Here is a 19,726-nt window from a genome sequence, read left to right as displayed (position 1 = left end):
AGACATATCTGAAAAATATATAATATTTAGTTTTTTGAATCATATGAACTTTGTGGCTCAATGAATAAAGATAAAATTAAAAGGCATGAAGACTGTATTGACTGCTTAAGAATTCTACAGGTTTCTAACCTAAAGCATTATAGACTCCATATCTCCTGTGACTAGTTTGTCTCTCTGAAAACATGTCTTAGGTAGGGGATTACTCTGCTCAGACTCAGAAATAAACAATCAGATCTTAGTTGTAGATTCTTACAAGTCATCCAAACCTATACTGTGATCAAGGTCCACTCTCCATTCACCTAAGTGGACCATTAGTTTGGGAATTAGTAGTGCCTAGGAACCTGCTGTCCTTCAGTCTAACAACCAGGTATGAAGACCTCTCCAGGGAATTCAAGACAGAAGAGTGATAGAGTGTTTATAAGTATTCATTTTAAAGTCAACAGAAGATGATTAAATTAAGAGCACAATAACCTTAAATAAAAGAAAACACATACTTTTAAAGTTCTATTTTTTGGAATTTTAAAAAATGGTTTTTTTTTTGAGATAGAAAGAGAGTGCAAGTCAGAGAGGGGCATAGAGAGAGAGAGAGAGAGACAGAGGATCCAAAAAGGACTCTGCGCTGAGAGGGGGAGAGCCCAATTCGAGGCTCAAACTCAAGAACCATGAGATCATGACCTGAGCCAAAATCAAATCCGTTGTTTCACGAACAGAGCCACACAGAGCCCTTTAAGATCTATTTTTTGAACTCCGAACTTGAAATGGAGGTCAGATGCTTACTCGGATAAATCCATTCTCTGGAGGAATGGGCTGAGGACACCCAGAATCAGATTCAGTCTCAGGGAGGTCTACTTCTCTCACTTCTTCACCATCGCTGATACATGGCTGTCCACTGAAAGGGAAAAATAAATATGTGTGCCTGCACATGTGAATGTATATGCATATTTATAAAGAGGGTAAACATTAGCGAGAAATGGGTACACCAGATCCACGAATACCTCCGGATTGGGATAGGTAAAACTGCGCTTATTTCTTTACTTAGCAGTAGGAAAACCAGCCTTCCCCGGCACCCCGCCTTACGTGTTCTCCATGATGGAAAACGTGCAGTGTTCCTCCTGCCGCCCTTCCCCCTCGCAGGGTTTCCCTCCGTGCTGGGGGGCAGGGTTGTTGCATTGTCGGGTTCTCGATCTCCTATAAGTAGCATCGCACGTGCTCCAGGGAGACCAGCAGCTCCAGTTCCCATCCACCGCGTCTGGAACACAGGAGGCCCACCCACCCATCCCGGTGAGGCTGACAGGACCCAGGCTGTGAAGCCAGGCCAACTCGCTCTCCTCAGTTTTTAGCTGTGTGAATCTTAGAGGAATATCACAGGGTTACCGTGAGGGTGAAAGGAAATCAACTTTGAGAGGGCCTGACACCTTGCCTGATTTCCCTTTCCTGTTCCCTCAGCCTGAATGAAATGGCAACAATGATGAATCATTATCAACTATCAGCACCGAATCACACACATACGTATATGCATATGTCTATGTATACATATGAACTTCTTCTGAATAGAACATACATCAAAGTACTTTTTTAAAGGCCATAGAATATATTCTCACCCCTACAACACATCCCCTTGCTAAGGAGGATTAGAGATAGCCATGAACATTGCTTAGTTCTGTATGAAAACTTTGGTTGTTGGCTTAATTTATCTCTTATTACAAAGCCATTGTCATTCTACGTTATAACATTCTACTGCTATAACCACAGTATCTATCGCATATTTTATTTAACAGTATGGTTTATTATTTTATTTTATGTTATGGGCAGTGTGCTGCAATATATAAACATAAATATAAATATATGCATGTAAGTATATGTATATGTATAAAATCTTCAGGGACACGCTGGCATTGTCCCCATTTAACGGATGAAGGGATTGGGGATTAGAAGGATTAGGGGACTTTTCCAAGGCAGCACAGCTGGTAGCTTACAGCCAAAGATGCACTCACCCTGGGCTGTTTGACTTTAGAGTCTAAGAGTCTAGCTTTTTACAAAGTTATCTTCCTTGTGAGTTGGATATGGTGGAAGCTGGTAATAGACATTTTGTCGTATTTGACTAACCTAGAATCCTTTTGGAGGAGAAAGCCACCCCCCCCCACCCCCCGGACATTATCCGATACTCACTGGATTTATAATCCGGGGAGCGCCGCTCACAGTTGTCTCCGTACGTGCCGCTCTGGCACACACACAGACATTCGGTCCCCGAGAGTGTGGGGCGGCCGTTATTAGGGCACGGAGCACACTGGCAAGGGTCAAACTTGGCTGCATATTCTCGAAAAGCTTTCCTGAGGTTGTTCCGTCTTGTCACCGCACAGGGGATGTTTCTCACCAGGTCGGTGATGGGAGCAAGCTAAGGGCAGATGGTAGAGAGGAGGCCCAGTGCACCACCTCCTTTTGGCATAAGTTGCCATCCCGGCTCAATTCTCATGGACTGAGAGGAGAGGTATGGAAAATCCTACACTTCAAAGGGATTATTGTAGAACATAGCACATCTGCCTGTTTAATCAGGGGAGAAAAACCCTCTCTGTGAGGCTAGGGAGCTCCTTTGCTTTCCCTTGCATAGCGGGTAGAGCAGCTATCTGCAAGATTGGCCAACTTCTCTGGTCCCTAAGGCGATGTCCCTGGAGCTTACTTTCCCTGCAATCTGATTATGAAGGAAGCCTCCAGGCAGTGTCACCTCCTTGGACTTACATCACATTATTTAGTAAGCACCAATTGCGTGCATCAAGGTTCTGAGAGAGGTGACTGAGGGTTGGGTGGCCCATGAATGCTCTGCTGAAACCTCATTAGGTTTGATTCAAGCAGAAATGTCCAGAGGGGGTGAGGAGAGGCTTTCTGTGTTCTTGTTTCCCAGGATTGGCTCTTGGCAGAACCAGATGAAAAAATATGGAGCAGGAGAAATGAACTCGCCGGTAGGATGAATGGAAGAATTACAGTCACAAATAGTGGAGCTGACACAAAATCAGGGCTCATTTTATTAACATTTTAAAACCTCAAAGGAATGACTATCTTGTACAGTGTATGACTCACAGCTGCCCAGCTGGGCAGCCAGATCTCACTTTCCCACCACAGCCTGTAGAGCTCAAATATCTTCATGTTGCAGGTGAATGCATAAGATTGAATTCCTTTATCTTCATTTAAATGAAATAAGCAGAACGACTTCTTTGAGGGCCTTAAAAAATGGGCTTATGTCTTAGTTAAAACTGGTACTAAGTTGCATGGGACTGATATGTGGGCAAAGTATTCTCTAAATAATTAAAGTCATCTTTTCATGTAATCACGACAAATACAGGACAGGTAATTGTAATCCATGGTGATAGAAACAGAAAGCCAAGTGGATCTAAGATCCCATTTATCCCAGAGCTATAAATAAAGATTTAGGAGTGCTCACTGAATAAAAAGATGCAAGAAAGGGACACAAATCAGATATATTGTACACATGGGGAGTATGCATGAATACTTACGGCAAGTTTGAACGGTTGTATTAGCTAAATTCCCCTTCCTGGTATTTGCTATATGCTCGGAATTCTAAATACTGTACCGGAGAATGCTCATTTCAAAAAGCAAAAACAATCAACGTGTACTCTGACATTTAAAAAAAAGTACATTGAGAACATATACTAAAGAAAATGTTTCCTTTATCATCTGTGTGTGTGGTGCACGATCTGGGCTGCTAGAGAATTACTCCCGCTTTCTTACCCATGACGTTTTTTACTCTTACCTCAAAGTCAATCACAACGGGATTTTCCTTCACGGATTCTAACCACTCAGCAAATACCTTCTCGTCAGGACTAGAGTTCCCTCGTTCCCATGCCAACCTGGCTGCGTACTCACTTCTCCCACCTCGAACCAAAGAGATGGATTTCTCTGTTCCCTGCAAAACCGAGCCTGCAAGGTGTTTCGAGAAAATCACTCATTTAATTTTACTGCAGATTCAAATTTTAAAGAAATGCCTATTTGTACAGGAGCAGAAGTAGTTGGAAGTCATGCAGTTCCATTAAATAAGTTAGTGAAAGGGCACCTTGGGTGGCTGTCAGTTAAGCGTTCAACTCTTGGTTTTGGCTCAGGTCATGGTCTCACTTGTGAGTTCCAGCTCTGTGTCAGGCTCCAGGCGGAGTCTGCTTGAGATTCTCTCTCTCCCTTTCTGCCCCTCCCCTGCTCACACTCTCTCTGTTTCCCTCTTTCTCTCTCAAAGTAAATAAATAAACTTAAAAAAAAAAAAAGGTAGTGAAAAGCAAGAGAACAATCCTCAGCCCTACCAGTAGTTTAATAATAGAAATGATAACAATGTTACTAGTTACCATTTATGAAGCAACTTGTATATTGCTGGTACTTTGCACTTATTGTCTTAAGTAATTCTCACAACAATGTTGAGAAGTTGGGATTATTATAAACATGAACATTGAAGCTAGAAGCAATTTAGCCGGAGTTACGGGGAGTGGGGCGGGGTGGGAAGCTGAGATAATAACCTGTCCAGGTCAGGACTACTCTGCTCCCAGCTCTTTGATGCCAAACCTCCCACTTTTGACTTATATAGGCGTATGTCTTGGGCCTTCAGAATAACATAAATCACATGGTTTCTGATATCCAATCAGTTGACTACCAGGCTGGAGACTTCCAATTATAGTAAAAGTTGATAGAATGATTTTAAGCTTAGAGACAGGTGCAAAAGCACAACTAACCAGAGAAAGAAAAAGTTAAACCTCAAATTAAGAGTTGACACCGTGTTTCTTTAGAAGCAATGACGTTTACTGTACACAACACAGATCTTTTACACAAATTTTCAAGAACAATTCCTGTGAACTAATGGGGACTTTAACTAATATGGGTAGGAACTGAGGAATAGGAAATTGTAGGGAGAAATAAAAGCAAATGAAAAGGAGGCTAGTCATATGAGTGAGAGTTAATGGCATTAGTTTGGTGTCTCTTGTGAAATACCAGTAAGGATTAGCTATGCTTCCACTGCTAGAAAGTCTAGGGGTGCCTGGGTGGTGCAGTCAGTTAAACATCTGACTCTTGATTTCAGCTCAGGTCATGATCTTTTGGCTTCTTAGGTTCAACCTCCACATCGGGCTCTGCACTGGCAGCGCACAGAGCCTGCTTGAGATTCTCTCTCTATGTCCCTCCCCCACTTGCACTGTCTCTGCCTTTCTCAAAATAAATAAATAAACTTAAAAAAAGTCTAGAATGATCAGAACAATGGTATGATCCTTTCCAAAATTTGCATAAGATAACACAGGGGTATAAGAAGAACATTTTAGAGGTTTTTGTATTTATTTTTCATATAAAAATAGAGAGAAACTAGTATCTGCCATTTTATCATATAGGGAGTGACAGTAGCTCTGACAAGCTAGTTCACATTTGGATTGAGGCTATGTATTTCATGAATGGACTGACAGTAGTAAGTGTTAAATATGATAAACATAGGATCCTGAAGGAGTGAGCATTAAGGCTATTTATTACTCCATTAACTAGTTTGAACAGAACTAACTCTTCCAAGTAAAGAGTGGTTTAAAAAGATTCCAGGAAGAGGGGCACCTGGATGACTCAGTCAGTTAAGTCTCTGACTTCGGCTCAGGTCAAGATTTCATGGTTCCTGAGTTTGAGCCCCCTGCTGGGCTGTGTCCTGACAGCTCAGAGCCTGGAGCCTGCCTCAGATTCTGTGTTTCCCTGTCTCTCTCTGTCCCTCCCCTGCTCATACTCTGTCTCTCTCTTCTTCAAAAATAAATGAACATTAAAATTTTTTTAAAGGATTCCAGGAAGAAAATGCAGATTGAAGATGATACTAATCTTGCAAACATAAGCAAAGCAATTAGTAGAAGGAAGAACAGATATTTCTTTCTTCTTAAATTTTTAACATTTATTCCTTTTTGAGAGCATGAGTGGGGAATAGGCAGAGAGAGAGGGAAACAGAATCTGAAGCAGGCTCCAGGCTCTTAGCCTTCAGCACAAAGCCCTATGTGGCGCTCAAACTCACGAACCATGAGATCATGACCTGAGCTGAAGTCAGATGCTTAATGTCTGAGCCACCCAGGCCCTGTACGTGCCTTATTCTCAAATGTGCTTTGATTTTAGGCAAATTGTCATCACGATCAACACACCTTTGCAGGGAATCTGCTATATGCCAGATACTAAAGCCTGAGAAGAATGCAAAATATGCCTTTTGTATTTGAAGGACTTACATTCTCTAGGATGAGACAAAATAGGTACATAAAAATACTAGTAGAGGGGCGCCTGGGTGGCTCAGTTGGTTGAGCATCCAACTTCGGCTCAGGTCATGATCTCACAGTTCGTGGGTTCAAGCCCTGCATCAGGCTCTGTGCTGACAGCTAGCTCAGAGCCTGGAGCCTGCTTCAGATTCTGTGTCTCCCTCTCTCTCTGCCTCTCCCCTGCTCATGATCTGTCTCTCTCTGTCTCTCAAAAATAAATAAATCTTAAAAAAAATACTAGTAGAAGTATAGAGAAATAAACAAAGGAAGGAAGAGAAGGGGGAATGGAAGAAAGGAGAGATGGAAGGAAAGGAGGTAAGAAGGGAGGGTAAGAAAGGGAAAGAAAGGTAAACAAAAAGACCAATGAAACAGTTCTTGAGTATCACCGTGTGGTCCAGCAATGAATGATTCTTGTTTTCAGGGAAGTGTCAGAATTCTGTGATCTTAGGCAATTGGGGGGTGGGGGTAGGTGAAAGGACTTTGAGGAAAAGCTAAGACATGGTAAGGGGCAATGTGCTCCCAGCACAGTGACAAAGACCTGGAATGAGGGGCACATGTGCTGTGTTCTGGAGACAGTGCATATGAACATCCACTTAAGGTAGGGGGAGAGCAGCAAAACAGAGGATCTGGATGTAAAGCCAGTGGACTGGGCTTCATTCTATAGGTTTACAAATGACTGCATTCTCTAGAAACGTTTCATTTTGAGTTGGGGAGTGGACACAATTCAGGTATATTAGCAATGTGTCCCCTGGATTGCGATGGATAATTGATAAGCCAGTTTGGAGCCCATTGGAATAGTCTCTGATTTTGCAGTGTCTTCACCTTATTCCTACAAGCTGAAAACTGTGGGCACATCTTTGACATTTTCTCATTTTTTGTTGGATGGATTTTAAAATTAAGCCTTCTTTTTTTTTTTTTAGCAAGTACTCAAGAATGAGTAGAGTTCTCATGTTTTGAGATGTCTTCCTGTTATCTTTATATAAGAAATTATTTTTTTCCCTCTCTCAGAAATTTGTGGACGTTATTATTTCATAGCATTGAACTTAGCTATGGAGAAGTCTGAGGCCAGACTTCTCTTTGTTGTTTTTGTTGTTCTGTGGGAGACTTGTTCTTTCAGCCAAGATACTTGAAGAATTCATTTTTAAAATCTTGGATATTAGTAAATTAACTAGAATTTGTCTTGAAATTGTATATTTAAAGTTTTTCTGATTCATATAATCAAAACAAATTTCTTCCTTTACTTCAGGGATATGCTTGTTTATAGGTTTTTTTTTTTTTTAACAGTTTTTTTGTTTAATTTCATGGGATCTCTATTTCAGGAACATGAATTCCACTGATTAAATTATATATGTCCTTCCATTTCCATTAGATTTTCCTTAATAATTGTTAATATCTACATTTTCTCTGTATATATTATGAATTATTTTAAATCTTTCCTATATGTGATTAAGTTTTATGACTTTATTTTCAGACAATTATATTTTGTCCTGCAATGTCTAATTTACTTATAACTATCATGGTAATATTTATCAATGTTTGTTTGTTTTCATACTTTAGCTTTGAGATCTGTCTTTTCAACGAATTCTTACAATCTTTCTGGCTCTGACCACTTGATTTGTTGAATTCACATTCTTATTAGGTTATTTTATTGCATGAGAAACTGGTACAGACTCTATATCCATTCTTTGATTTATATTGCTAGGCTATTTATTTGTTTTGCATACTCTCTTTTTCCTTCATTTTATTTATTTTTTTGTTATAATATGAATGCCTGGTTGTCAAATCACCCCTTCTCATTTTGTTCATTCTGACCACGGGCATGTAGTGTAGACCATTGCTATGCTCTGATATTCTAAACAACCTATTTATTATTATAGTAAATATTTGATTTTTATTTGTTCCTTGTCTATCTCCACCAGAGAATATAAGCTTCATATTTTGGGAGTTTCTATGATTTTGCTTCCCTTTGTTCTTAGCAGAATGAGTAGAATTCAGTCAGACCAAGTCAGAGAACAAGAGAACTTTACAGAGAGGATGGAGTTCTAAATAACAGCAAGGCACAAGAGAGAGCATGACTTGTTTAGGAGAATATCTAGTTCAGCTAGGCAGAAAGAGAGGGGGCTGGAATTTATCTTTAAGGCTATATGAAACCACGATTAAGGCATGAGAGTTTCATGGTAAGATTTGCCTTGGAACAATGTTACAAGAAATGTGTAGAATAGATTGGTGGAAGGCAACAGTAGAGGGAGGGGGACCAGTTGGGAGGTTTCTGTGGAAATCCAGTTAAAAATAATGAGTGGATGGAGGTGAATGGGAAAAATCTTAAGGATGTAGAGTGATTACTTATTGGAAGTGGAGGCCAGAAAGAGGGAGAAATTAAGGACAACACTCAGGTTTCTGGCCAGGATTGTGGAGCCTTACTTACATACCTCTCTTAGACCCTTATCATTCTGTATTTTTAAAAGTTGTTAATTTGTAAAGTTATTTTGTAAGCTCCTTGATAGGAATGGCTGGTTGACACCCATCTTTACATCACAATGTCTAATACTGGGTTCGGCCCATGGGAAGAATCAATAAATGTTAAAGTTAACAACCTAAGTATAAGATCAAGAAAACTTTTAACTATTTCCTTTTTAAGTAGTGCTCATGATATTTTAATTGCATCCTCCCCTTACCACACAGAGGGCTTTAAGGCAGATAAATGAAATAAGTAAAAGTTAAAAATATTTGCACAGGCAAGGGGCATCTGGGTGGTTCAGTCAGTTAAGTGGCCGACACTTAATTTCAGCTCAGGTCATGATCTCACAGTTCTTGGGAACGAGTCTTACATTGGGCTCTGTGTTGACAGCATGGAGCCTGCTTGGGGGTCTCTCCCTCTCTTTGCCTCTCCCTTGTTCATTCTCTCTCTCTCTCTCTCTCTCTCTTTCCCCCTCAATAAATAGACGTAAATAAATAGCGCTGTCAATGTGCAGCATGGTTCTCCATTCCATGTAGCCTCAGGACACGCTGCGTTAACAGCTAAGAGAGAGAGCTCTTACCTTCGTATTTCTCTGACATCTTGTTCATGGTGCACCGATGTTCCACTTTTGTTCTCTTAAAACCTAAGATGCGTTTCTTTGTTTCAGTCCGAACACAGTTTTGGATTTCTTCCTCCGTTAAACCTAGGAAATGGAGTACAAACAAAACATCGTGAGAAGGCATCACTGAGAATTCTCCTCCGATTTCTATAAGCTTGAATAATTCACAGGCTTCACGTCCAGATTCAGTCCTTTATAGGCCCTGGGATGATCTTGAACAGAGGAAATATTTGTGAGTCCCTGCAGTCTCTTCCTTCAACCCTGGCCCTAAGAAGCACATATAAGGTGTTTGTGGCCCATCCCATGGGATCATGTTGGCCTCTCCCTGTTGTCTATGCACAATGAGCCTCGAAGGTTGCCTGTCCCACTGTCCACAGCCACTGTATAGTCCTGCAGGTCAAGAGATGAACACATATTCTGTGTGGTGCCTTGGTCAGGCCTTCTTTCTGGGCCACAGCTGTTTCTGTGAGGCTTGAGTCCAACCTCACTTTTTTGCCCTAGTATCATCTAAAATGGAAATCTTTTTTGTCATCTCTCCTTCCCTGAACACTCATTCTCATGCTTGTCTCCCCGAGTCAGCCATTCACTCCACCTGTACCTCCAAAACCTTTTTGTTTGCTCACAGAGACTCTGACTTCCTAACCTATGAATTCTTCTCAGTGTCCTCACTGACTCTTATGTCTCTTGTCATCATCATTCCAGCCTGTACTCACTGTTTCTCCTGTTGTCCCCAAGGGGGTGGATGCTGCCTCATTCCCAGCCCCGGGGAGTGGGGGTTGATACCTTCCTAGCTTCTCAGTGCCGCCATAGGATGACTGTGCAGATTTCAAAGTCTTGTCAAAACCGTGATGCTTGGAGGCTCGGGCTGGTCAGTTTTCATGCCTTTAGTCCTCTTTGTTCTTGTCTTTTACCAAACTTGCAAGCATCATTTCTTGAAGATTTTGGCTTCTGAGTCACTCTTTCCCACCACAGTTCTTTCCTGTGTTCTCAAAGGCTTCAAGGTCTATGCTATGTCAGGGATTAAGTGGGACACGTGCAAGGGAACAGGTCTGGCTATTTGTAGACTGAGCTGATGCTGCCCATCTGAGGTAATTTGAAGAGAATCAATGTTTCCTCTTTCTTAAGAGCTTTCTAAGCCTCCTGGCCTGCCACCTGAAATACCACAATTAGAATCCAGATTTTGGGTTTTGTTTTTAATGTAATTTATTTCAACTGAAGTATAGCTGACACAAGAATTCAGGTTTTTTGATGTTTAGTTAAAAATTGCCTCACAGAACACGAACACACAAGAGATACAACTGTTAGGATCAGCTCTTAAGAACCTTAAAGCAAAGTAGTTCATCAAATACTGATGGTCAAGGTTGTAGAGTATAATCGGCAGAGGAATGGTTTTTGAAGCACAGTTTAGGCGTGATGCTGAAACTGAATCCTAAAGGCGCAGATGACTGAGAAATGAGGCCAAGTAGAAGGAAATGGGGTCTGCCTACTTCATAGTTTTTTCGATAGTTTGACTCTTAAGAAAGAGGAAACATTGATTCTCTTCAAGAGATGCATTGTAAGTTGGCAGTGAAAAATTCTTAGTTTTAAGTCCTAATGTTTACCTTGCATCTTTAACTCTAACAAGAACAAACAAAAAAGTCTGTTTTTCTTTTTTGGTCAGGCTGAATAAACGTGAGTCCTTTTCTCTGGGTAGTATTCTAACAGGTAGATCAGTCAGATGCTTAGGCCATGTGAGGAATTTAAAGCATCTATGCTATGCTCCTAATGAATTTTTTCATTAGGTTTTTATTATGTATAAATGAAAATTGAATTTTATGTGTCCAATTCATTAACTATAATGTAATTAATTATCAACTTAGTAAACTTCATTTTCTGAGGGCTAACGAAGAATCTTTAAATGGTGAATCCTTCTTATGACCTATGGCATTCGTTGCTCATGCAGTGATTAGAATATGAGGGCTTTATCAATGAATTTCTGTATAAGCCTTGCTTCCCCCGTATGACCTGTAGCTTGCTGCCTGACCTCTATCAAATTGCTGGATGCTACTGCACTTGACCTCTCAAACCCAAGTGTCCCTCTGATGTAGCATAGCGACAAGTATTTCCGAAATGTCCTCAGCTCTTCTGGGCAAAGGTCAACAGTGTTAGTTGAAAATGTCATACGGGTAAATGGTGGGGCCAGTAATTGTTCTCCCGGTTCAGAGTAGGAAATGACTTCCCAACAAAAGGAGTTTAAAATTACCATCTTGCATATTATGATATTTTGTTTACTGTTTTTACTGTAGTTCTGAAATATTTTTCACCTAGCACACTGGAGCAATGTCAGCTTTTCTTCAAGGTTTTAAATTGACTATGGGACATTGAACAATAGAGGAATAAATGAAGGATGCAAATAAAAAGCAATTTAATTTTATTTTACTCTTCTTCAGGGAGAGAAGGTACTATGAAATATTCAGGTCATTTCTTTTTTTTTTTGAAATTGACAAGTTTTTGAAATTAATGACAAGGGATACAATTCTTACTGAATAAAGCAAATAAAAACCAAGCCTATACACTAGTTTCATGTTATGGCTAAGTAAAGGGAGAAGAAATGGAAAAAGAGAGGAGGAGGCCAGAATATATATTCTTTTAGAGAGCAGGCAAAAACAGGTAAGCATACTCACCAGGGAATTTCATTTTATTGAGATTTGTTTTTGTCAGGGCACGCTTCATTTTAGTCACAATTAAAACTATGCACCAGTATTATTTTGTGACTCAGAGAAATGTATATATATATATATATATATGTGTGTGTGTGTGTGTGTGTGTGTATAAATAATATGTATATATTACTTATATATACACTTACTGAATATAAGAATATATATTACATATAAGAATATAGAATTATATTTAATTGAATATACATATATATACACTATAAATACTATATATGTCATATATATGTGTATATATATATATATATAGTTTGCATATGAGTATGTAGGTATATATGGTCATATATTTCCAGTTTCCTATTATGTCTCAAACTCCCTTTCTTTCCCTTATTATGTGTATCTGTTTGTTAGTCTCTACCTCTACTTATAGAGAAAGACATGGAAGGTGAGAATGATTCAGTAGGAAAGTATAGCTCATCACTTCATTTTGGTCAGGGATCTTTAACTATAAAAATGTTGGGTAGCTGATTAAAGATTCATATAGTTCTTCAACTGATCTGATCTCTAAGCCTTTAGAGGCTTTGCTTTGAATTCATGATAAGTGTAGCTGATCAAATAAGAAATTATCTCTGGGCTATAGCAGCAAGTGACCAGAATAATTCATCCCAGGAGTGAGATGAAACCAATCATGGGCCAGAGATTTTCCCCAACCACTTTTGCTCAGCATTAATGTTGGTGTTCTTGTGGGAGAAGATATCAAATTCATTGTACAAACATCACTCTTGTGGAAAGGATAACTGAAATGAAACATAAGGGTCAGGCAACGTAAAAAACCTATCGCAGCATAAGTCATTTGGATTTCAGTAACTCTGTCAGGCAATAATTTTTTTAGATCCTCCTACTGAAAGTCCTTCTCAAAGACTTTCATCCCTTCTTATCTCTTAGGAAGCAGATCACCAGGGCTATCTGGTCACTTAAAGATTGGAATAACTCAGGGCAGCCACATTAAACACTCATATTTGCCATCATGAGGTATAAGAATAAAGGGTTGACATTTTATTGACCCCAGAGTCTGCCTGATGTCTTTTTAAATAAATTCCTGATTTCCTCTGTATAAAAGTTACAGGATCAAGAATTCTTATTTATATGGGGTACTTGGTCAGTTGAGTTCTGGTTACAGTTTCCTAACCATGTTCCCAAAAGACACATGATATACTCTTCACAAGGGCTCTGTGTCATTTCACAAAGGAGTCTGAAAACGAATTTATCCAATGGTGCTTAACCTATAATAAATAGTGGTAAATTAATGTTATACTTAAGAAACCAAGATTTATCTGTAAACCAAGGTTTTCATTGTTATTTTACATAAGCAGAAAAATATCCTCAATTAAATCCCAAATGAAAAATTGCCAACTTTCTTCAAAATAAGTGCTTCTCATCTGGTTTCAAGTCTATCAGCAGTAAGTGCTTATCCAGCCCACATTAATTTAGTGCCTTGTTAAGTTCTTAATTGTTCTTTTATTTTAATGCCCTTGGTTTTTTACTTAGAAAATTATTAAAAGAAAAAGACTGTTATCAAATTACTATAATTATTGTTCTATACAATTATTATTTCCTATAAAAATGCCATAAGTAAGTTATCTTTTGGAGTTTAGTTCCAAGATAAATCTCATTTTTTGGGGGGATAATAGCATGCATCTCTCTTTTAGGTTATCACTACTGTGTAGCTTATAATGTTCCCAGATGTCAGGAAACTCAGAGAGATTGAGTATAGTTTTTCATTCTTCTTTTGGTCCTAATTTTATATTTATATTTACTTGAGTGTGTACCCTTTGGTTGTTCTTCCTATCACTTTGGAAATAGAGTGGAGACTAAAAGTTAATAAAGAAGAATTCATAGAGTAAGAGAAAAATGAATAGCATGCCGTTGAATCAGGTTTAAAGAAAAAGGAGGGCTGCATAAGGCCTACCTGAGTTCTTGAGTTCCTCGGTGCTAAACTGGTAGAGGAGGTCGTATATGCCACCCAGGGAGCCAGACGTGAAATAGTGAGTCCCGAAGTCATCAAATATCCGACCATACAAAGCAAAGTTGTATTCTAGAGGCAGGTGGTTAAGTGCTTTCAAAAAGACATCAGAAAGCTGCAGATCTTTAGTTTTTGTTGTGAAGTTTGAGACTTTTATCACTTTATGGATCCTAATAAAACTAGAATCCTAAATGGAAGAGAAGAAAAGAGGAAACAAAGAAAAAAAGAAAGACAAGAAGACAAGGTAATAAAAGCTTGAAGTGTCAAGCATTTCAATGTCATCTATTTATCACTAGCTGCCTTCCAACCATAGCATGATAACTTTAACTCTCTATGATGGGATCTCACACACAGAATCATAATTTTCATTTTATTTTCCATGGCTTTTCCCTGCAATGTCCAAAGGGTGAACAGATAAGATGATCTCAGTCATGTAAACTCTGACTGAGGCATAGGTTTGGTAGGCATCTCTACCAAAAAGAGATTAATCAATTATCAGAAGAATAAATCATTCATTCTTGATTGTCAATTGTGGCTGTGTCCCTACTGAGTTTTTATTTAGAAAGATATGCTGATGCAACATGTTGAAAAAGGATTGCTTACATTTTTTAATTGGAAGCTACATAACTGAGATTCAAGTCACAGCTTTGTCACTAACTGGCATTTGCCTTTTCTAAGCCCCAGTTGTCTGTGAAATGTCACCTGGGGCATAGATGATGGCTATCTACCAGGGGACATACTGCACCCCTTTCAACTCTAAGATGCAGTAATTCAAAATTACTCAGGGTTAAGATTAAACAAAATTATTTATATTCTCTCTTTTCTACCCATAAACAGAAATATTTGTTAGAGGGTTAAAAAATTTTTTTAATGTCTTTTATTTATTTTTGAAAGACAGAGAGAAACAGTGCAAGCAGGGGAGGGTCAAAGAGAGAGGGGGAGACACAGAATCAGAAGACAGGCTCCAGGCTCTGAGCTAGCTGTCAGCACAGAGCCCAATGCAGGGTTCTAACCCACGAACCATGAGATCATGACCTGAGCCGAAGTCGGCGCTCAGCTAAGCCACCCAGGCGCCCCTAGAGAGTTTTTTTTTTTTTTTAAATCCATTTCTTTTTATGTTGGGTTAATTTACGATTTGGTGGTTGGTATTATACCCAAATCTCATTCCATTAAATTGTTGTTCTACATATACACTGAGTTTTATGAATGTATCTGTGTGTGCTGTTCTTTAAAAAAAAATGATATACTTAAAAAATTTTTTTTAAATATTTTTAATTTATTTTTGAAAGACAGAGATAGAACAAGCAGAGGAGGGTCAGAGAGAGAGAGGGAGACACAGAATCCGAAGCAGGCTCCAGGCTCTGAGCTGTCAGCACAGAACCCGACGCGGGGCTCAAACCCACTAACCGTGAGATCATGACCTGAGCCAAAGCCGGACGCTCAACCGACTGAGCCACCCAGGCGCCCTCCCCCCCCCCAAAATGTTATACTTTATCTATCTCTCAATTTTAGTAAATTGTAGTGTTTGAGTAATAAGAGCAGAGAAAGGAGCATATTTTGGCAAAAGAACTTTATCGTAGCTGTAAATTATTAAATTGCTGTTTTCCTGTGTGCTATAATTATGGCGTAAAATGGTTGCTAACACAAAAGAAAAGAAATAATAACTCTTGAAAAAAAGTCACCATTCATTCTTCTCCCTCTCTCTTTTCCTTTCCTTTTCTCCTACCCCTTTCCAGCCCTCACCCTCCCTTTTTGCCTTTGAACACATTTATTGCTCAGATACCTCAGATGCTGTGGACACAGAAATAGGCAAGGTTGCCGAAGTTCATCCTTTTGAGGGGCTTCTGTTTTCAGTGTCCATTGATTCTATTTTTAAGTTTAATACTTGAATTTTGTCACAGAACAATGGCTTTTGAAAGTTGGAGAGACATTATGCTCTTAGTAAGGAGTGCACTCACTTCCAGAGTATCTGAAATGCCTGTTGAGGCAGATATGGGCATTGAAATGGGTGATTCAAAATTCCCAGCTTGCTCTACAAACTAAATTATAAACATACAAGTGAAATTTTGGTAACTCAACAGCAAGCCAAGCACTTATTAAATGCATGGTTGCTAAAACGGGGACTATTTTAGGCTGAAAAATCATATGACAATAGATTATTAACTATGTATGATCAGAACAGCTGCCTCAGTCATTAAGTGTCCCAACTTTTGCTTTTGGCTCAGGTCATGATCTCACAGATTGTGGGTTTCAGCCCAGTGTTGGGCTCTGTGCTGACAACATGGAGCCTGCTTGGGATCCTCTTTCTCTCCTTCTCTCTCTACCTCTCTTTCTCTCTTTCTCAAAATAAATAGATAAACTTTTAAAAATGTTTAAAAATATAAAAAAATGTATGATTGATATCAGCATTCTGTGAGATCTTGCTTTATTATTGCCATTTTATTGTGGGTTCAACTTCATAAAGTAATTCAGAAAAGCACTGAATTTTATAGAGACAACTGGTATTTTGACTTTGAAACAGATTATCTCCCTAACAAATGTTTAGTTAGATCTGTGATTGATGAAGTAAATAAATAAGCATTAAGCTCCACTTGAGGGCGTGGATTGATTTTCAAGTTTGTGGTACCTTGCTTCCACTCTTTGAAGACTAAGAGGTTGCAGAACCATTTTCTACTTAACCCAGGATTTCCTTATTCTGTTGAGATCTAATCAAAGATACTGAGTTGAAGCCAAGGAAGTTGACAGTTTTGTAAGTCAAAAATGGGTGAATATTAGCAGTTTCAAAAGTTCCAGATGATTCTGTGAATAGCCTAAAATATTTCCAATTTGGGGCAGACTCTTAGGGGATCAAATAACATCTGTTTATCCACAGGTAAGGGTTTTACTAGTTTTCTTGAGCATGGTTGAAACATTTATAAACCAGTTCGGTGAAGCAAATCTTAGTGTTGAGACTGATGTATCTCTCTCTCTCTCTTTCAACATCTCCATTTCCCTGCTCATTTTGGACTATATTTTTAAGCAGTTGTTTCCAAACCTGGATATGGTATTAGAGTGAGCTGGAGCACTTAGTTTAAAGCCAGAATCACATGTCCAACCCCAGATATTCTGAATTGGTAAATTACGAGAAGGACCAAGGGACGTATATTTTTACTTACTAATAATTCTGATATTAACTTGTCTTAAGAATATAATTTGCATCAGTCAGCCATAAGAAAGAATGAAATCTTGCCATTTACAATCACACAGATGCAGCCAAAGAGTATAATGCTAAGTGAAGTCAGTCAGAGAAAGACAAATACCAGATGATTTTACTCATATATGGAATTGAAGAAATGAAATAAATGAACAAAGGAGGGAAAAAAAAGAGAGACAAGTTAAGAAAAAAAAAACCCAGATGTTTAATTAAAAAAGACAAACTGGTGGTACCAGAGGTGAGTGGGGTTAGATGGGGATGGGGATTAAGGAGTGCCCTTGTCTGATGAGCACTGGGTGTTGTATGGAATTGTTCATATTGTACACTTGAAACTAATTAAAATTAAAACTTAAAGAAAAAGAATAATAATAATAATAATTTGGTATGTTTGAGGGACACTATGCTACCTATAGCCCATTCTAAAGTGAACTAACAATATATGTTATAAAAGGAATCTATTTTATTCCTTTTTTTTATGTGTTCATATCACCAGAGCTCTACTATTAATTTTGCTGAAATTATGGATAACTGAATGAATGAATAAGCAGAGAGCCTCAAGTGTAATGCAGTGGATATGAACAGTGGAAAAAATCAGACAAAGAGATTGCAGTGCCCAACTCGGGCATTAACTCACTGTGAGATCACAGGATCCACTTAGCTTCTTGGATTTTAGGGTAATACTTGACACATGGTAGATATTTGATAAAGATTTTTTGAGTTAAGAATAAATGTTTGGACTTCAAAGTACTCATCTGTACAATGTTCTTAAAAATATCTACTCTGATTGCCTCTTAGGGTTCTTTTCAAGTTAAGTAAAATTAACCTAAGAAAGGGGTGTTTGGTTGGCTTAATTGGTTAAGCAGCCAACTTCAGCTCAGGTCATGATCTCAATGCTCATGAGTTCAAGTCTGCATCAGGCTCTGTGCTGACAGCTCAAGCCTGGAGCCTGCTTCGGATTCTGTGTGTTCCTCTCTCTCTTCCCCTCCCCTACTCTCTGTCTCTCTGTCTTTCAAAAAAACATATAAAATAAAATAGAAAATTAGCCTAGGAAAATTATCTGTAAATGGTGCCATAACATCTCATTTTTATGTAAGTTTTTAAATGGATGAATACATAAATATATGAGAGGCACTATGTTCACGGCAAGAGGAGTCATTAAAGGATGCTTCCAGCTGCTGTTCCCCTTTGTTCCAGAGGGGATACCTCTTCACTGCCCACCACCCAAGGCTTTGTGATTCAGGGCTCAGTCTTCATATTCATCACTTTGCCAAGAGCGAATACCACTGGGTGTGGTGGTTTTGGGAGGAACAGAGACTATTGTAGTTTTTTTAAAGTTTATTTATCTATTTTGAGAGAGAGAGAGAGAGAGAGAGAGAGAGAGAGCGCCTGCATGTGTTGGGGAGGGGCAGAGAGAGAGAGAGGGTGACAGAGAATCCCAAGGAGACTCAGCATTGTCAGTGCCCAGCCAGACACAGGGCTTGAACTCATGAACCATGAGATCACAACCTAAGCTGAAATCAAGAGTCAGATGTTTGACTGATTGAGCCACCCCAGGCACCCCAGGAACAGATACCATTTTAAAAGACCTTTGTCAATGTCTAAAAATGTCTAATAGAAATCTATCCCCTAAATCACTTAAGAGCTGGAAAACATGTTCAGGGGTTTTAATATGCAAATAATAAAAGAAAAAGGAAGAGAGAAAGAAAGATTAATGGATGAAGATGTATCTTTACATACTGAAAGAAGTTTATTAGTTCCTGGCAAGATTAATGAAAGAAATCTAATACTCAGACACCACCTAAATTCTAAACAATAACAATAAAAATTATAAATTTCCAGATAGAGAAAATAAAAGAAAAAGAACCAGTTATACATGTGATTTTTCCTGTACAACATTGAAAAGTAGAATATAGTGGAATAACATCCAAGAAAAGAAGGCAATGATTCAAGATTCCTATATTCGGCCAAGATAGTCCTTTTCTTTATTTCTCAGGGAAAATGTAGGCATTTTAGATATATAAGGAATTAGGGAGTAAATGTGTATACACACACACATACATATATAAAGTATTACACAAATATAAAATACAGAATATGAACTTGGAATTTATAAGTGTTATGTTAGGAATCTTTAAATAGACTAGACAAGAGTTAGGACAAAATACAAATGAGCATATGTAATGTAAAATTGAACACAAAACACTCCCAATGAATAGCTTGGAACACAAATGTTTTGAACTATCTCAGTAAAATTGAGGTTTTGGAGGCCTGTAATGATACTGGTAAGGGAGCAGAAGGTAGATCCGTTCTCAAGGAGATAGTTGGAATGAGGTGTGGGGAAGTAAAATGTCTTTTGGGGGCTATAGCTATTATTTCATGTGATAAAAAAAATACAGGCTTAATTATGCTTATTCACTAGAGAAAGGTAATCATAAGCAGAATTAAAAAAGTTTAGGGATGCCTGGATGGCTTAGTTGGTTAAGCATCCAATTTCAGCTCAGGTCATGATCTCACAGTTCATG

General features: G+C 38.6%; 1 protein-coding gene across 1 annotated transcript in view; it reads right to left on the bottom strand.

The window, feature by feature from the left end:
- C6 (complement C6) overlaps positions 1-19,726 on the bottom strand; it is a 61,900-nt gene that overhangs the window by 18,015 nt on the left and 24,159 nt on the right. The window contains exons 7-12 of the mRNA XM_029941497.1: positions 13,958-14,198; positions 9,293-9,415; positions 3,767-3,933; positions 2,170-2,395; positions 1,078-1,249; positions 778-889 (exon numbers count right to left, since the gene is read on the bottom strand). Of these exons, the coding sequence (XP_029797357.1) occupies positions 778-889; positions 1,078-1,249; positions 2,170-2,395; positions 3,767-3,933; positions 9,293-9,415; positions 13,958-14,198 (1,041 nt within the window). The remainder of the gene's footprint in view (positions 1-777; positions 890-1,077; positions 1,250-2,169; positions 2,396-3,766; positions 3,934-9,292; positions 9,416-13,957; positions 14,199-19,726) is intronic.

This window comes from Suricata suricatta, chromosome 6 (assembly GCF_006229205.1).
Source record: "Suricata suricatta isolate VVHF042 chromosome 6, meerkat_22Aug2017_6uvM2_HiC, whole genome shotgun sequence".
Lineage (NCBI taxonomy): Eukaryota > Metazoa > Chordata > Mammalia > Carnivora > Herpestidae > Suricata > Suricata suricatta.
The sequence above is the reverse complement of the archived record's forward strand: the minus strand, read 5'-3'. Positions and strand labels throughout refer to the sequence as shown.